Here is a 19,668-nt window from a genome sequence, read left to right as displayed (position 1 = left end):
CTCTATGCAATTGTCTATAGTTTACATTTCCTCCTGATGTCTCCTGAGCATCTCAAATACAGTAACTCTGATCCAGAACTCTTGACTCATCTCCCTCTGAAATCTGTTCTTCTCCAGTATTCCTTATCCCAATTCATATGGAGTTGCTCCAAGCTAAAGTCTAGAACACATTCTTGACTGCCCTTAACCCTCATGACATTCCAGGATGGTGCCGTACCCAGTGTGTATCCCCAGTGTGACCGCTTCTTTCCTCTGCTAAAGTCTTAAGTCAACGTTGGTTTTCCACGAGACTAATTCATAGCTTCTTAAGTGGTCTCCCTATTTGTATTCTTGCCCCAGTACAACCCATCTTCCATACAGCCACCAGAGTGTGGTCTTCTCAAGTATAAACCAAATCACATCACTTCCCTGCCTCAGACATGCAGCGGCTTCCCTTATGGCCAGTAGAATAGAATCCAAACTCTTCACAGTGGTCCATATCAGCTTCTGTAACCCTGGGGTACAGTCGTGGTGGTTTGTTATACAGAGTGGCTTTGTAACTTAATTTGAGCCTCAAAGTATTAACCAGAACAAGACATTTGTTTTCCTACTTACCCCTCTATTGAATATTTCTAAACTTTGCAGGGCCCTGGTCATGTGATATCATACTGGACACCAATGATCATCCCTACTTAGAATATAGGATAGTGTTATCTGTGGAACGAGACTTAGAGCTCAGAATGGCAACACACGTCATTAGCTTTTTCTCTCTCTGGAAAAAGTATATGGTGACAACACTTCCTGCTACAGCTTTCCCTACACAGGAAACAGCTGAGAGTGGAAATATACACTTCACCACATGAGTGGTCCTACATTCGTCTTTGGGAAACAGAGCACATGCATTAGATCATCAACCGTCTTCAGGCTCTCCCACCACCCTCAATAATTATGCCTGTTGACTAGATTTCAGGTTAATATTCCACATTTAAAGCAAAAGACTCTCAACACTCCTAGGTATGGCCAAAGAAAAGTGAGATCAAAGTATTTGCGTTGTGTTCTGTCTTCTTTCACGAGGTTCTCATGAGGCGTAAGCAAATACTTTTTCTATTTTTTTAAAAATCACAAATAGTAAAGTAAATCAAACATAGTTTCTTCCTCTTGGAATTGTAACTTCCTTCTTGGAGTTTTAAAACTATTGACTAAGATTGTATTTCTGAACTAGGAATGTACTTATGCTTACAAAAGTACCATCAGGGAAGAAAAAACCCTCTTCCTCTACTCTCTTATGTCTAGTGAATGAGGGCTGTGAATTAAATTAACAAAGGCAGATTATCAGGAAAAAAAAGGCACACATTTTAAATTAATATTTACATTCACAGGAGCACCTGGGTGGCTCAGTCGGTTAAGCGACCGACTTTGGCTCAGGTCATGATCTCGCGGTTCACAAGTTTGAGCCCCGTGTTGGGAGTCTGTGCTGACAACTCAGAGCCTGGAGCCTGCTTCAGATTCTGTTGTCTCCCTCTCTTTCTTCCCCTCCCCCCTCACACTCTGTCTGTCTGTCTGTCTCTTTCTCTCTCTCTTTCTCAAAAATAAACATTAAAAAATATTTACATCCACAGAATTAACTTAAAAGCAGTGAAGCTCAAATAAGTGGTTAAACTTGGGGGCATATATACCATTTTAACAAAAGAAAGAAGGTTGGGCTTCAGGGGATGATAAAGTATGGGGAAGTGACTAGGAAAGATGTGAGGGGATTAATGAAAGAGAAGGGCTGTTCTGGTAAAGTATGTTTATGCAAACTTAGCATAGACTTCTCTTCCATCTTTGGTGAGAAGAGAGCTCTTCTCTTCCTGGCACAGGGGTGGGGAGGCATGTGTCCCAAAGAGAAAGTCATGCTCTGCTTATAGCCAGGTAAGGGGAGGGCAGAGATCTCTTCCTGAATCTGTTGATTCTCAGTTGCCTTCAGCTCAAAGGAATCCTTAACCAGAGTGGCATGTTTTGGGGGGGATGTATTCTGATCCCCTTCGATATAAAACAGAATCCTTAAAATTTAAATCAGACAGTTGGCTAAAATCCTATGTTAACCTGAAGTCGCTTCATCTTTCCAATGCTTAGGAAGTGAGATTCTAGCCGAGGGGAGGTGAGTTGAGGCAGGGCAGAGATTGGTTTGGAAGGTGGGGCAGATGTCAGTTCTGGCTGCGGCAGTCTGGGAACCATAGAAGTGGGTTACTCTCTTTGTAATGTTATCTAAACTGAATCTTCCTTTTTTCTCCTGTTAGGTATTTACATAGGCCTCAGTTTTTCTGGATTTTGGAATTACAGTGATACCACGTGGTATAACCTGACAGATACGATCTATTCCCAAGTTGGAGAAGGTAATTCCTCTAATGGTGACTTCATCTTCAGGATCCCATATATAGCAATACTTGATCAGTATGAATGAAATGAAATGTCTGTGCTGAGGAGCTCACCTTTTCCTTCCTTTTTAACCTGGTGTGATTTCTCCCCTTAGAACACACAAAGCTTTCAGTGGTGGATATGGTTTTAACCAATCACTTTTTAGTTATCCTCACCTCTCTGGGTCTTTTTGTAAGTGGAGATCTCCGTTATCCATCATCCTCTGTCTTAACGGTATGTGAATTGATTTAAATACATTCCTAGTTCGGGGCTCCTGGGTGGCTCAGTCGGTTGAGCGTCCGACTTCGGCTCAGATCATGATCTTGCGGTTTGTGAGTTCGAGCCCCACGTTGGGCTCTGTGCTGACAGCTCGGAGCCTGGAGCCTGCTTCGGATTCTGTGTCTCCTCCTCTCTCTGCCCCTCCCCTGCTCATGCTCTGTCTCTTAATAATAAATAAACGTTAAAAATAAATAAATAAATACATCCCTAGTTCAGAAATACAATCGTAGTCATTAATTTAAAAACTGTAAGAGGAAAATTAAAAATTCCAAGTGGAAGAAACTATGTTTAATTTACTTTACCATTTGTGACTTAAAAAAAAAAATAGAAGTATTTGCTAATGCCTCATGAGAACCTCCAAGAGGAAGAAACTATGTTTGATTTACTTTAATGTTTGTGATTTAAAAAAAAATAGAAAAAATATTTGCTAATGCCTCATGAGAACCTAGTAAAAGAAGATATAACACACTCCAAATACTTTGATCTCACCTTTTATCTACATAAAGTAGACATACTTGATACTTGAGCTATGTGTGGTGTGTCTTAGAATTTAAATGCTTCTTCCTTTTAGAAAATGTAAAAGCAGAATACAATGGCTTTTTCCCTTGCCTCATAGTGTTGACCATATCCTTTGGAAATGGTGCTAATTTTATTGCCACACAAGTTTATGTTTTAAACATACACATATAGATTATTTATCTATTTATAGCTATGTATGTTCCCCAAATACTTTATGGTAATTTATACAGCTAAATATAGTATTACAAATGAACATAAGTCAAAAAGTTAGCACTGGGATCGAGTGGAGGGGCATATACATTTTGGTGAGGATACACAATACATATACCATGAAATTCTCAAACATGTCAATAAACATCTCTCAAAAACTACCACAACAGAAATAAGAGCAGTGACAGGGATTTTGAAACAGTGGAAAAAAAGATGAGAGAGTATAGAAGGGGTGATTGCTTTGGTTGAGAAGCAGGTATTTCTTACATGTGGGGATTATGAATATGCACAGCCTTCCCTCCTTCCTCACCATTTCTGAGGAAGTACCATTTGTTGCTGAAACCACCGACAGATCTGACCTTTTATGTGCTTACCGTGGAATTGTTGAAGTGGAGACTTGAAGAAGCCGGGCACAGTGACTTAACAGTCCAAAACATGAAGGATTGGGCACAGGTTGTACAGTGAGGGCTGGCCCTGGGTGAGGCAGGAGAAACAGGGGACCGTGGAGGAAATAATATGTTAAGGGATTTCCTAATCCCAGTGGGTGGCAGATTTAGTACCTTTCTGTACCCTTCTAAACTCTTCCGTTTAAATCATTACGTGATTTAAAAAACAAAAACAAAAACAAAAAACTCAGATCCTTTCTGTAATTAAGTCCAAGTACAAATAAATCAATAAAACAGTGAAACAAAGCAAAGACCAGAGAGGAAATCTCCAGGATATTATTTAAACTATGTTAGAGGCTGGTTTTAATGGGTGACACTCCTAACTGCTGGGATACAAAAAGGGTCATTTCCTTTAGTATAATTCAAATTGCTGTGTTTTGTTATGCCTCCTGATACGCAAGCAAAAATTAAAGTGTTGTTGTTGTGTTTTTTTTTTTTTCTTGCAGTTTTCAAGGGCAGACTTTTGTGGTTTCGAAAGGGTAAGAGCTTAAATTTTCCAGGGGTTGGTTAGAAGAGGAGTGTTTCCTTGATGACCCGAGGGATGAGGCACAAGATTAAGAATTCACAACACAGATCATTCCTGTTACTATGACATTATTTCCAGTTTGAACTTAAAGAAACTTACTTCCAGCAGACATTAAGCAATGATCTCCTTCCCTTTCAAAGGAAGAAGTGTATCTGCTTGTTTCATTGTTCATTGGCCTCCCCTCCCCCACTTCTTCCCCTGTTCTCTCCAGAACTGTTGTGGTTGTTCAGGTGTATTCTGCACAAGGGCACCCCCTTGAAAAGAGAGTTGGGGCTGAAATTTGGCTAACACTTTTCTCCCCAGTCCATCTACCCCCGCCCCCCCTTGTGGGTCTCTGCCTGCCTGGAGAAAGGGGCACTTCCAATTTTCACAAAAGTGCCATTTAAGCCAGCCACAGCTCCGCTGCTGGCCTGTTAAGGGTGGGGTGGGGAAGGGATTCCATCTGTCTTTTCTTTCCTCTGTTATTACAAAGTCAAGTTTTGTGATTCAAGTAGGTCATTCCCATCAACATAAGCATGCTTGAGTTTGGAGCCCACCACAAAATTATGAGGATTCCTAGCCTATTGCCATGGCCCGTCCCCCTTCCATCCTCATGCAGGCCTGTGGGCACACACCCAGCTGTGCACACACACACACACACACACACACACACACACACACACTCACTCGTTCTCACCATCTAGAAGGAAGGAGCACTTATGGCTCAGGACGCAAATGCAACAGATTCCTGCCACACTAACTGGAGGAAATGTAAAGCAGAGACCCAGGAAGGTCCGATGGGCAACACTGATGTACATTAGAAAGAACAGGGTGAAGTACCTGCCAAAATAGAATTCCGTACCCGGCACAACTCTGTCACTCAAGAACGAGCCGGAAGGAAAGAAAGTTGCACAGATAAGACATTAGCGGAGCTTGCTACCCAGAAACCCCCACGAAGGAGTGGAATACCAGAAATAGTGACAGACCTAAAACGTATGCTCTAAACTCTAACAGAGGAAGGAACTTCGTCTGTGAGCTCCACTCTGGGATCCGCGTCCAGCATGGTGCCTGCCACAAAGTAGGCACTTAGTAAATATTTGTTCAAAGAATGGAATTGGCGTAAAAAAAATGTACAGTTCCAAATTTTGTGTTTAATACTTGGGCGGAACCAAAACTCCAGATACTACAAGGAGGAAGGGAGATGATTTTCAGCGGATGACCAGCCTATTGTGAGACCCTCGTTTGGTGGGAGAATCAACATGGGGAATCATTTTGGAATTTGATAGAAAAACGTATTCAGTTCAACACAAACCATACAGTTTAAGGGATAATTACCTGAAAAGAAAAGGAAATATGGCCACCAGAAGAAGGGAAGAAGATTAAGGACTAATCCATCGGTTCCCACAAAAAGCAAGAAAGGAGGAAAATAGGTGCAAAGATAGAAGAATGGAAAACCAACCATGAAGTGAGATGTTAGAAATCAATCCAAATATGTCAGCTAAAATTGAATCATACAAGAAGCAATAAAATAAAGAGACAGAGGGGACTATACCCTGAGCTCTTCTTACCCCTCGGCTCCCACTAACTTTCATCTCCGGTCCACCTGGCTGTCAACTCAGCAGTGTTGGGGATGCTGGACAGCTGGACTCAAAGCCCGAGCTTTGAGGAACCCCTCAGGCTTTGGGGAACCCCACTGAGGAGACCTGGCATGTCTTTCCTCTCATGGGTCAGGTGAGAACAAGGCATTTGGCGACCTGCAGGTAGAGGGCTAGAAGGTGGAGGCTCCTGGAGAGTGCTTGGCTTGCAGAAATCCAGGAATCCAGAAATGCAGAAATCCAGAGAAGGTTTCAGTCAACCTTGTGAGAGTGGCTGGCCTCCTGGAGAAAAAAAGCCCAGTGGGAAGGCTGTTTTCTCCCCGTGCCTGAGGTGAGCAGGGTGAAGGAGATGGAAGCAGAGAAGCTTCTTTCTGGTTCTGAGGTGAGGGGGAATGGCAGCCCAGAGGTGGAGAGACCACTTGGCCTTCTGTTACTTCACAGTCTGAGATGCTTCCCAAACCAGACTTGAGTGCTCCCTTCAAAATACGTCTAAGCCAGCTCAGCAGGCAGAGAGCACAAAAGATCGTTAGAATCAGACCATACAGCAGAGTTGCTGATGGAGAAGGTGATAAATGAAGAAGAACAACAAAATGAATCGACTCATTTAACAAGTATCCAATGAGCGTCTGTTCTATGGCTGCTGTTCTTGGCACTGAGATATTAGTGAGAAGAAAAGACCACCAGCATCTATTAGCTTAGAGTTTCAAGTGCCACATGAAAGTACTCTCTGGGATAAATACCACACTGCAATTAAAAAATAGGATGAGTTGGGGCACCTGTGTGGCTCCATTGGTTAAGCATCCGACTCTTGATTTTTGGCTCAAGTCATTAACTCACGGTTGGTGAGTTCAAGCCCCACCTTGGGCTCTGCACTGACAGCATGGAGCCTGCTTGGCATTCTCCCTCCCTCTGTCTCTGCTCCTTCTCTGCTTGTGCTCTCTCTCAAAATAAATCAGTAAACATTGTTTTTTGTAATGGAATAAATTGAGGGATAGAAGAGCCACTGTTGAGGTGCAGATAAGCAGTGCTGAAGATGAAGAGGAAGAAACTTCTCAAACCACGGAAGATGGGTAAAAATCACGGGGCAAAGATAGGCCTTTGAGGATAACCCAAGTCTAAGAGGTGAGAGAAGTTTGGGGAGGAATAAAAAAGGAACAGATAGAAGACAGGCAACAATAACACAAATAGCAGAAGAAAATTACACCAAGATTAAGAAAGATCCAAGGCTATCTATTGAAAAAACCCACTATATCCTGGAAGAATTGAAAAAGATGTATGCTTGGGCATATCCTAATAATATTTCCGAATTTGACGATTAAGGGGAAAATACTACAACTTTCCAAACAGAAGAAACAAAAGCAAAATATACTTCACTGGCATTAGAGTTCACTTATACAGCAGTAGAAGCTGGAAAAGAGTAAAATACACATCTACAGACTCAAGACAGAGGGACCAAAATCCAAAAATCCTTTTTCCAGTCAGGAGATTATTCATCTTTCCAATTAAGAAAGAATTTGGAAAGTGTATCACCCAGTTATTCCAGCTAAGGAAAATACTCAGGAGAGAACTTTAACAGAATAAACCAATGAGCACAGATGTTGGGGAGATAAAGAGAACAGGAAACAGTGATGAGCAGTGCTTAGCTGTTTCTCTCGTTTTACCTAATACCTATGTTTTCTGTCTGTGTAAATCAAAACGGAGTGCTTGACGAAGATCTTGAAACAGAGAGAACATGTTGCAAGGGAAATTAGAATTTTCAACATCTAAAAATGACTATTTTCAAACAGTAATACATTCCCATAATTAAAAACCAAAACAGTTACATAAAGATCTACATTAAAAAGTCCCACTTGCTCCTTTGTATATACTCTCCCTGCTTCTTCCTGTCCCCTACATCTTTTAGATTTTCAGTGACATACATTTATTTATTTACTTATTTATTTATTTAGTTTATTGAAAGATTTAAGTTTTTTTTTTTAATTTTTTTTTTTTAATTTTTTTTTTTTTAACGTTTATTTATTTTTGAGACAGAGAGAGACAGAGCATGAACGGGGGAGGGGCAGAGAGAGAGGGAGACACAGAATTGGAAGCAGGCTCCAGGCTCTGAGCCATCAGCCCAGAGCCTGACGCGGGGCTCGAACTCGCGGACCGCGAGATCGTGACCCGAGCTGAAGTCGGACGCTTAACCGACTGAGCCACCCAGGCGCCCCGAAAGATTTAAGTTTTAAGTAATCTCTACCCCCAGTGTGGGGCTCGACCTTAACAACCGAGAGAGCAAAAGTCCCACACTCTACCAGCTGAGCCAGCCAGGTGCCCCCTCAGTGACTTTTAAATGTAAATTTAAATAATTATGAATACAAACTCTCCTCACTTGCTCCCACTATATCCTAAATACGAACATATCTGTTGTTTTCACTTAGCAACATGTCAGGGGGGGAAATGCCCTATTATAATTCTTGTTTCTTGCCCAACCATTTCCTTTGTTGACATAGAATTTTTCTCCATGTATTTGGCTCACACTCCTAAACTATCAAACCTTAGAAGTTTTCATTAGGTTTTTCTCTTTTTATATCTTAAGTCTCCCTATTGCCTAAATGATATTTTTCTTCTTTTATGTAGGTTGACTATGTCAAAGGAAAATTGTGGTATAATGAAAAATGTTTTGCCAACAGAGAACACTTTGAAGGTAAACTGAGAAGAGATATTAACAGGCCTTTTTCAACATAGATGGCGTATAAAGATGAAATAAAATGACATAAGATAAAAATAGAATGAAATAGAAAAGTAGGTTTATTTTATATAAGTTAATGGCCTAAAACTGAGGGGGGAGGGAAATTAAATCTGAAAGAGGCAGGCCCTGTTAGGAGTGAAAAAAAACATTGTAGTTGAATGTACTTAATGATACATTTAAAACTGTAGATGCTGCTTTTAATTTCTGTACCTTTGTATTTTATAGTTGATTATGTTACAATCACCTTTGAGAGAAACAGGACCCTGAGTGAGGTATGTTCTTAAATATTTTAAAAGGTAAGAAAGTTCAGGGGTGCCTGGGTGGCTCAGTCGGTTGGGTGTCCAACTTCGGCTCAGGTCATGATCTCACGGTTCGTGGGTTTGAGCCCCGCATCGGGCTCTGTGCTAACAGCTCGGAGCCTGGAGCCTGTTTCAGATTCTGTGTCTCCCTCTCTCTCTGCCCCGCCCCCACCTGTGCTTTGTCTCTCTATCAAAAATAAATAAAATGTAAAAAAAAAAAAGGTAAGGAATTTTATTTCTTGGATTATTTCATGGATTGTTATTAATCTAAAAAAAAAATGGCAGTTCTACAGACTGAAGGACTTCATCCCTCTTCGTGCACAGTTGTGTTTCTACTTGGGTTTAACGGTACTTACCTAGCTACGTTAAATCCGGAACTACACAGTAGTTCTCGAAAAACAATTCATGCCAGAAAGAGAGGCTTCGCAGTGTTTTCTGGACTCCCCTCCCCCCGGAAGAGAAGCACAGACAGCAAAGATTTATCACTATTATTTGTGGTTGATCAGGAGAACACAGTGGCTCACTAGTGTATCTGCTTAAGAGAACTAATTAGAACTTATATTTTAAAAATGGCATTAACTTTTCCTTTCTCTTTTTGTAGTCAAGCTCTTGTTTTTACAGCAAAGAACCACTCCGTCAATGGTTACCTTGCTTACCTCACATTTTAAAAGGAAGGAAAACTATCGCTTCAACTCTGGTAACGTTTCTTGTTGACCAAGAGCACAGTGCTGGAGTCTACCTCTTCTCCAACCAGGTAAGCGTTACGGCCCCGGGAGGTTACTCTTGATGACACAACAGTGAAAATTTACCCTTGCAAATTTATCTCCAAGTTCTTGTTATCTTTGGCAGTAGGAGTGGCTATAATTAACCACCACAAAATTATTTATGGTTGATAATATAGTTTAAGGCACGTTAGGGATTTCTTGCCTCTGCTTTACCGTTCAGTTTGATGAAAACAGAAAATACGATGGTGTCTGCATAGTGATTCTTTACTTCTTCTCCAGGAGAATATAAGCTGAGCTTGGTCTATATAAGGTTAAGGTTCCATAAATTGATTCGTTTAAATGAACAAAAACTGGGGCGCCTGGGTGGCTCAGTCGGTTAAGTGTCTGACCTCAGCGCAGGTCATGATCTTGTGGTTCATGAGTTCGAGCCCCATGTCGGGCTCTGAGCTGGTAGCTCAGAGCCTGGAGCCTGCTTTGGATTCTGGGTCTCCCTCTCTCTCTGCCTCTTCCCCCACTCTCTCTCTCTCTCAAAAATAAATAAACAGTAAAAAAAATAAATAAAATGAGCAAAAAATGGGACTAGCCCTACCCTTATAATTTTAGTGGAGAAAAAATAATTTTCTTCTACCCTCTTAAGTTCAGTTCTTGAGGCCCTGCAAATTAAACTGATAAAAGACAGATAACAGGAGAAAACAATCGATTTACGCATGCGGTGTACATACATGTGGTTGAAAATCAGTGATGAGAAACTCAAAAAGGTGGTTCAAATTTGGGGATTATATACCATCTTAATAGTTTAAGGGGGCAGGTGAGAAAGGTGCTTAAGGGAAAACAACTGAAAAGATAACGGCTAACAGGAGAACAAACAGGAGATAAGAAAGTTTGTGATAATGTTTGCTCATACAGGTTTGAATGGTTTTCCCATCTCCTCAGGGCCATAAAACTCCTCTGGAGGAGGGATTTGGGGTGGGCTTTATTTGGTTCTCCCTTCTGGAAGTAGATCTGCTCTGAAGAGGAATTAATGATAGTTTTATTTCCCAGAAGTTGCTGCTTTTAGTCAGAGAAGGGAAGGCTTTTTTTTCTGCATCTGTTGAATCTTAAATGTCTACAGCTTAACGATGATCTCTATACCACAGTGGCATATCTTGGGGTACACTTTCTGACCCCCTTCAACGCCACGATCCAAGTAGAGTTGTAAGGTGACCCAGGCATCCACGCTTTTAAAAGGTAGGGTGCCATGACAGTTGTAAGCATGGGCGTTGGAATCGGTCTATTTGAGCAATAGCTCTATAATAAACTTCCCCATGCCATTTATTATAGAAGCTTGGACAAATTATTTAATCTTCTAAACCTCATGCTCAACATCTATAAAATGGGCATATGAGGCAGTGAGAAGCAGAGCAAAGACATATTGATGGTTGCCACTCCTTCCAGTTCTCTTCTGTGCTAATGGATGTGTCCCTGTCTTAATCAAAATCCAAGTAACAGGAAACACAAAAAACTGTAACATCGTCTAGTAATATAAATGGTAAAATTCTTATGATTTGTTCATGCTTAATCTATTTCTAGAAAACCACCACTGTCTCTGTGAGCACCCTAAAAAATAACAAACCAGGATTAAAACCAAAATTTCCACTTTTCGTATTTCCTTCATCATTCTCTTCTCCTGTTGGAATGGTATTCCATCCGCGAAGCCATTTTCTGTATGCTTATGGTGATCAGGTGAGTACACATGACATTTCACGCTCTAGGGTAGGTGTAAATCATTCTCTTGTTCTATGCCGAGTGGTTATATGTCAAGTAAAAAACAGCATCGTTCTGATGATCAGGGAGATAGAAGGCCCAATGAAGAGAAATGAGAGCAGAGGAATTAGGAGAGTGAATACAACAAACAAATCCTTTGCAAAGTTTTGCTGAAAAGTAGAGCAGTAAAATGCAGCAATGGTAGCAGGAGGAGGGGACGTCAAGAGAAGAGGGAGAGGGGCACCTGGGTGGCTCAGTTGGTTAAGCGTCCAACTTGGGCTCAGGTCATGATGTCACGGTTTGTAGGTTCGACCCCCACCCCCCGCCCCCAACCTGTCAGGCTCTATGCTGACAGCCCTGAGGCTGAAGCCTGCTTCAGATTCTTTGTCTCCCTCCCTCCGCCCCTCCCCCACTTTTGCTCTGTCTCTGTCTCTCAACAATAAACATTAAAAAAAATTTAAAAAGAGAGAGAAGAGGAAGAGACAGAAGGAATTAGGCTATGCAGATGGGAATTATTCAGTAGAGAGGGAAAGACTGGTGATACGGGTGAGAGAGGGAAAAGTTGCTGGAGCGACATGTCTAAATACACTACCAGGAAGAAGGGAGGGCTTTTGGATTCCAGAGCCGGTAAGTGGGTAGATGTGGTAATGGAAGGGGGTGGAAATTTATCTTTTATTTTCTCCACAAAAACCAAAGTTATTGTTTGAGCATGAGGGTGGAGGAGCGTTGGGGGTTTGAGGAAAGAGACAACAGAGAGAGATAGTTGCCTACGAGAGCGGGAGAGTGGATTGACGGATGAGAGAAGGCAGGACAATTGCTTGGGCTTTGTGCTCATGGATTCCAAGTGCGACCAGTTCAGCATTATTGTATGTTCTTCTCTGTGGCCAGTTGTGGGGGTCCACACCCATCGGAGAAGACAGAGAGTTGCATTTAACCACAGTTGGAGTTTTATCAAGAGGTGATTAGGAAGTAAAAGAGTGTACAGAAGGAAATGCAGTGAGACAAAAAAAAAAATTAAGAATTCAAAGGCATGAGTAAGAAAATGTAAACAAACTATTTACTTGCAGAAGATCTGATTGCCTATGTTGAACACTTAAAAGGTACATACACATTATTAAAAAGAGGAAAAGAGTTAAACAGTGGAAGGGAAAGTCAGCTTCATTTCTGCTCATGATCAGCAAATTTGAAAGCGTAATTTTTTAAAGTTTATTTATTTTGAAAGAGAGTGAGCATGAGCAGGGAAGGGGCAGAGAGAGAGACAGAGAGAGAGAGAGAGAAAGAGAGAGAGAGAGAGAGAGAGAGAGAGAGAGAGAGAATACCAAGTAGGCTCCACACTGTTAGCACAGGGGTAGATGCAGGGCTCAAACTCACAAACCATGAGATCATGACCTGAGCCGAAATCCAGAGTTGGACGCTTAACTGCACTGAGCCACCCAGGCACCCCTGAAAGCATAATTTTTAAGACCTTATTTACAACAGCAAAAACAAAACAAAGCAAAACGACACACACACAAATTTTAAAGTATGTGAGAATAAATCTAAGAAAAGATTTCTGAGACTTATATGTAGAAAATTATAAGCTTTATTGAAGGACGTTTAAAACTTTAAGAAGAAACAGATAAAAACATACTTGTAAATAGGAAAACTTATAGTATCATTTCTTCCTTAAATTAATCTGTAGATCTAATACAACTTTAATTAAAATCTCAAGTCTTGTTGTGGAGTTTAAGTTAATTCTAAAGCATGTATAGTGTATGTCAACTCTACCTCAGTATAAAAAAATTTTTTTAAATAAAGCCCCCCAAAAAAGTATATATGGAAAAACGAAAGACCAAGAATAACCAAGACACTTCTTTTTTTTTTATTTTTTGAGTTTATTTATTTATTTTGAGAGCAAGAGAGAGCCCGAGCAGGGGAAGGGCGTGGGGGGAGGGGGGAGAGGGAGAGAGAGAGAGAGAGAGAGAGAGAAAATCCCAAGCAGGCTCTGCACTGTCAGGACAGAGCCTGATGTGGGACTTGATCCCATGAACCATGAAATCATGACCTGAGCCCAAATCAAGAGTCAAACACTTAACCAACTGAGCCACCCAGGCACCCAAGACGCATCTAAAGAAGAATAAAGATGAGGGATTTGTACTACCAGATATTAACACTTTTTTAAAAAGTTTTCATAATTATAATGTGTTTTGACCCAGGAACAGACCAACTGACCAATGGAATGAAAGAGAAAGCAAATAGACCCATCCATATCTAGAATGTTGATCGAGGCTAAAAATAGCATCACAGCTGAGGGGAAAATAAAAGATTGCTTAAAATAGGGTGGGAAGCATTGGTTACATATGGAAAATGTTGCAACATACATCAAGTCCAACTCCTGATGGATTAATAATTTAAATATAAAAACTTTTACAGGAAAATATAAGTAAATGCCTTTCTGAAATCAGGATAGGGAAAGCATCTTAAAACAAGACATAAAAAAACCAGTGACCATTAAAAAAGATAGCATCACTTCCATTAAAAAGAATTCTGGTTCTGCAAGACGGCAGAGTTAGAATCTTTGGGCCCTTGTTCTCCCGTAGACACAGTGAGTTAGCTACAAAATACAGATCAGAGTGTCTTTGCAAGAACTCTAGAGACCAGTTGATTAGCTACAACACCAGACCAACATAAAACCAAAAAGGGATTCTACCCCTTTTGGGTAGGAAAATTTGCCCATCTGTGCCCCACCCCCAACCACCTTAGCATGGCACAACCAGGAGGAAACCTCCCACACAAGGGAGCTGCCCTTGGGATAAAAACAAAAGAGTGGACCTTGCATCCAACATTCTGGCTTGTCTGAGGGAGGCTCAAGGGACTGGTTTCAGTCTTGCCTAACCCAGAGCACTGATGGAACTGGCGGAATTTTTTGGAAACTGCTGTAAAGGAGGTGGAGTAGCATGGGCAAGATGGCGGAGCAGGAGGCATCAGACATCCGTTTCCCCCCAGAGACACCAATATAACAATATACAGACCACAATGCCTTTGAAAGAACTCCAGAATCCATTTGAGAAGCTACAGCATCCAGACCAACCTAAAGCCCAAGAGATTCCAACAAAAGGGATAGGAAGACTTACGGCATTTTCCATATCCATCCATGACTCTCCTTCTATTTGACTTAATGCAGCACCACTTGGAGAAAGCCTCCCCCTCCGGGGATCCTCCCTCAGGATGGAAACAAAATAATTAACTGTGTGTCCAACATTCTGGCCAGACTGGGGAATCTGTGTCACCTAACTCAGAGCACTGATGGAACTGGCAGCCTTGTTCGGAAACTGTTGAAAACAGATATGACCTCTGCAGCACTTTAAAGCTGCAGTTCTACAGGCACATGCCAGGAGCAGCAAGAGCTTATGGGTGTCTGGAAGGAGAGGGATAAACTGCTTAGGCAACTTGAAACAACTAAAAACACAGCACAAGCCAGAGAAAACACATCCTTGGAAGAGATTGCAGAAGTCCTAGAGCCTCTAGCTGGTCTAATTGGTAAAGGTCTGCGTGAAGCCAGTCCATAAACAGTGGGAGAAGCGGTTGTGTAATCAAATGCCCAAGTCTCAAAACAATAGCATCACAAGGCATGCAAAGAAACAGGGAAACATGGCCCAATCAAAGGAACAGAATAAAACCCCAGGAAATGACCGTAAAGAAATGCAGACTTATGAGCTGCCTGACAAAGAATTTTAAACAACTGCCATAAAGATGTTCAACGAACTAGAAGTGAGCATGGCTAGACAACTAAAAGAAATAAAGAAAATAATGAACTAATGGAGAATATCAAAAATAGATAGGAGCTATAAAAAAGGTCAAACAGAAGTTCTAGAGCTGCAGCATACAATAACTGAGCTGAAATACTAGAGGAGTGGACGTTAGACTTATTATTTGAAATCATCAAGTCAGAGAAGCGAAAAGCAAAAAAGAATGAAGAAAAGTGAAGAGAGTCTCAGAGACTTACAAGGACTATCAAACAGACCTATCTATGCACTATGGGAATTACAGAAGGAGAAGAAAGAGAGGAAGAACTTATTTAAAGAAGTAATGACTGGAATTTTCCAAAGCTGAGGAAAGAAATGGATGTATAAATTAAAGAAGCTTAAAGAATTCCAATCAGGATAAATCCAAAGAGACCAACACTGAGACATAATCGAAATGTCAGAAGTCAACAAAGAATCTTGAAAGCAATGAGAAAAAAGTTCCATTATATACATTGGAACTTCTGTAAGATTATCAGTGGATTTCTCAGCAGAATCCTTGCAAGCCAGAAGTGAGTGGGATAATACATTCAAAGTGCTGAGAGAAAAAAAAATGTCAATCAAGAATACTACATTTGGCAAACTGTCATTCAAAATTGAAGGAGAAATTAAGATTTTCCAGGCAAACTAAAGATGAGGGAGTTCATTACAACTAGACCTGTCAGGAAGGAAGGAAGGAAGGAAGGAAGGAAGGAAGGAAGGAAGGAAAAGAGGGAAAGAAATTACTGAAGAGCCTCCTTCAAGGTGAAAATAGAGGATTCTAGATAACAGCAAGAAGTCACATGAAAATTTAAAAGTTTTCCAATAATGTAAATACATGGACAAATTTAGTACTTGCACTGTAATTTTGGTGCATAAATTCACTTTTAATTCTCATATAGAATTTAAATGAGAAAATCATTTTTTAAAATTATAATCCTATGTTAATAAATATATAAAAAGATGTAATTTGTGACATCATTGACATCAAGTGGGAAGGCAGTGCTATGTAAGAGGAGCTTTTGCCCACAATGAAGTTAAGTTTTTATCAGATTTAAAAGAATGCTATAACTTTAAGATGTTATAGTGCAATGGTTACCACAAAGAAAAAAATGTATAGGATATATGCACAAGAAAATAAGGGAATCAAAGAATGTCACTACAGATAATCAGTGAAATGCTAAAGAAAGCAGTAAGAGAGGAAAAGAGGAGGAACAGAAGCTACAAGACGCACAAAAACACAAACCAAATGGCAATAGTAAGTCCTTCCGTATCAGTAATTACTTTAGGTGTAAATGGATTAAATTCCCCAGTCAAAAGACAAACATAAGCTGAATCTATAAAAACAAAAAACATTGAGAAAAACTCTCAGGATGCAACCATGTTCTGTCTACAAGAAATTCACTTTAGATCTAAGCACACCCATAACCTGAAGGTAAAAGGATTGAAAAAAATATTCCATCAAATAGTTACCAAAAGAGAGCAGGGTTGGCTGTACTAATACCATACAAAATAAACCGTTAGTCAAAAAGTGTTGGAAGAGACAAAGAAGGACATTATATAAGAATAAAAGTTCAATTCACCAAGAAGATCTAACAATTATAAATATTTATGCCCCAAGCCATCAGAGCTCCTAAATATAATGAAGCAAACTTTAAAAGAATTGAAGGGAAAAACAGCAGTGTAACAGTAGGAGCCTTCAATACCCCGCTTTCAATAATGGATAGAAAAACCGGACAGAAGATAAGTAAGAACACAGAAGACTTGAACCACACTGTAGACCAATTAGACCTAACAGACATAATCAGATGACTCCACTTGACAACAGCAGAATATAAATGCTTCTCAAAAGACACCAGAGAATTCTTTAGGACAGAACATAAGCAAGGCCACAAAAAAGTCTCAACACATGTAAAGTGACTGAAATTATACAGTGTTTTTTTCTGATCATAATGGAACAAAACCAGAAATCTATAGTAGAAAGAAAACTGGAAAATCCACAAGTATATGGGAATTAAAACAACACGTTTGTAAACAACCAGTGAGTCATAGATGTAGTCAGAAGGAAAATTAGAAAATATCTTAAGAAAATTAAAATGAAGGAGCACCTGGGTGGTGGTTAAGCATCCGACTTCGGCTCAGGTCATGACCTTTTGGTTCGTGAGTTCAAGCCCCACGTCGGGCTCTGTGCTGACAGCTCAGAGCCTGGAGCCTCCTTCAGATTCTCTCTCTCTCTCTCTCTCTCTCTCTCTCTCTCTCCCTGCCTCTCTCTCACTAGAACTCTCTCTCTCTCAAAAATAAATAAAAACATCTTAAAAAATGTTAAAATGAAAATGAAAACAAAACACACCAAATTTATGGGACGCCCAATAGCAATACTAACAGGAAAGATTATAGCTACAAACACACACATTAATAAGGAAGAAAAATCTCAAATCAACAACCTGACTTTACACCTTAGGGAACTATAAAAAAGAACAAATCAAACCCAAAGTCAATAGATGGAAGGAAATAATAAAAATTAGAACAGAGATAAAGGCAATAGAGAATACAAAAATAATAGGAAAAATCAACAAAACTAAGAGTTGGTTCTTTGAAAGTTGAAAGGCCAACAAAATTGATCAACGCTTAGCTATATTAACTAAGAAAAAAAGGGAGGAGTCTGGGAAGGGATAGAGGAGACCATAGAGGTATAAAAGGAAAATTATTTGGACGGTGGTCAAAGAGACTTCAGCTGCATTTATAACGTGTTAAATTTAAGAAAAGCCCATTTGCAGGTATAACTTGTCATTAAAATTCATTTTTAAAAAGAACTTTAAAAACCTGAAATCTTCATGTGAATAAGACTTAGGCTATTAAAAAAGGTAGCAGGCAGGATTCATCCAATACAGGATCTGATTTATCTTCAAGCAACCCGTAACTGAAAGATGAGGGGATAGAGACACTCACGTGCTATGGTGGAGTGTACGTGAGGATTTACCAAGGTCCCAGGACACACTCTTGCAAGTGTCCGGGGCCTCTTCCACACAAAACACGTTCACATCCAGATCGGCTGGATGCCTGGAACGTGAAAGTCTCATGTCAGTATGAGGTGAGCTCGCTCCTTCCTGTCCAAGTACACCCAACATTTCATCCTTTTAGAATCAAAGGGACCCCACTTGGGAGATGACGGGATACCTTCATTTTCTTACGCATTCACCACGCACACCGTGTAGACCTGTGACTCGGCCACGTACACTGTCATCCAGGCCCTAGGAAAGAACCAGAGCGTTGATGAAGTGGGGAAGGAGTCTGTACGGGCGTGCGTGCACGCACGCGTGCGTGCGATGGATGCGTGGGGACATGGGGAAGGCCATGCTGTAGGACTCCGCTTACCTAGGAAGATAAGGCTGATAGGCGAATGCTGACGGTCAGATGGCAGCCTCTCCAGTGAGCTCTTATCTTTTTATTTCCTCAGGTATGGTTTTCGGTCGACGGCGGCAACACTTTCGAATTTTTAGCGGACTTTCACGATGATATCATAGAGAACACTTACCATAGTTTTTATACTTCAGATATTACTTTCGTCTCCCAAAGTGGAAATGTTTACTTGACGAAAGCGGGTGAGGAATTCACTTTTATTGGCGTAAGCACTACATGTGAGTCAGGGATTAGAAGATACGTGAAAAAATTCTGCCATTTTAATCAACTAATCTTAAGGTCTCAAACCTGTTAGGGGTGACGGATTTTTAAAAAATATTTTTATTGTGGCAAAATACACATAGCATGAAGTTGACCATGTTGCTCACTTTTAAAGTGTACAGTTTGACGGTATTAAGTACATTCAAAACGATCTGCCAGCAGCATCGTCCATCTCCAGGACTCTTTCCATCTTATAAAACTAACACTCTGTATCCCTTAAAAAATAAATCCTAATTTCCCCCTGCCCCCCAGCCCAGCAACTCCCATTCTGCTTTCTGTGTCTATGATTTTGACTACTCCAGGCCCCTCATATAAGTGGAATCTTCCAGTGTTTGCCCTTTTGTGTTTCACTTAGTATAATGTCTTCAAGATTCATCCGTGTTGTAGCAGGTGTCAGAATTTTCTTCATTTGTCAGACTAAATAACATTCCACTGTATGTATATACCACATTTTGCCTATCTATTCATCCCATCAAGGGACCTTTGTGTTGCTTCCATGTTTTAGCTATTTTGAATAGCACTGCTATGAGCATAGGTATACAAATATCTCTTTGAAACCCTGCTTTCAATTCTTTTGGGTGTCCGCCCAGAAGTGGACTTGCTGAATCATATGGTAATTCTATTTTTAAGTTTTTGAGAAATTGCAATTCTCTTTTCCATAGTAGCTATGCCATTTTACGTTCCCACCGCCAGCATAAAAGAGTTCTAATTCCTCTGCATCCTTGTCAACACTTGTTATCTTCTGTTGTTGTTGTTGTTGTTGTTGTTGTTGTTGATAGTGGTCATTCTAATGGGTAT

General features: G+C 40.5%; 1 protein-coding gene across 2 annotated transcripts in view; it reads left to right on the top strand.

Annotated features, from left to right (window-relative positions):
• The window catches only part of CATSPERB (catsper channel auxiliary subunit beta), a 107,336-nt gene that overhangs the window by 32,627 nt on the left and 55,041 nt on the right, over positions 1–19,668 (top strand). For both annotated transcript variants that reach the window (XM_078447902.2, XM_078447901.2), the window contains exons 8-15: positions 2,259–2,354; positions 2,492–2,610; positions 4,277–4,309; positions 8,550–8,616; positions 8,887–8,933; positions 9,562–9,714; positions 11,255–11,407; positions 18,647–18,791. In XM_078447902.2, coding sequence (XP_078304028.2) covers positions 2,259–2,354; positions 2,492–2,610; positions 4,277–4,309; positions 8,550–8,616; positions 8,887–8,933; positions 9,562–9,714; positions 11,255–11,407; positions 18,647–18,791 — 813 coding nt within the window. The remainder of the gene's footprint in view (positions 1–2,258; positions 2,355–2,491; positions 2,611–4,276; positions 4,310–8,549; positions 8,617–8,886; positions 8,934–9,561; positions 9,715–11,254; positions 11,408–18,646; positions 18,792–19,668) is intronic.

The sequence above is a fragment of the Panthera onca genome, chromosome B3 (assembly GCF_046562875.1).
Source record: "Panthera onca isolate mPanOnc1 chromosome B3, mPanOnc1 haplotype 2, whole genome shotgun sequence".
Classification (NCBI taxonomy): Eukaryota; Metazoa; Chordata; class Mammalia; order Carnivora; family Felidae; genus Panthera; species Panthera onca.
The sequence above is the reverse complement of the archived record's forward strand: the minus strand, read 5'-3'. Positions and strand labels throughout refer to the sequence as shown.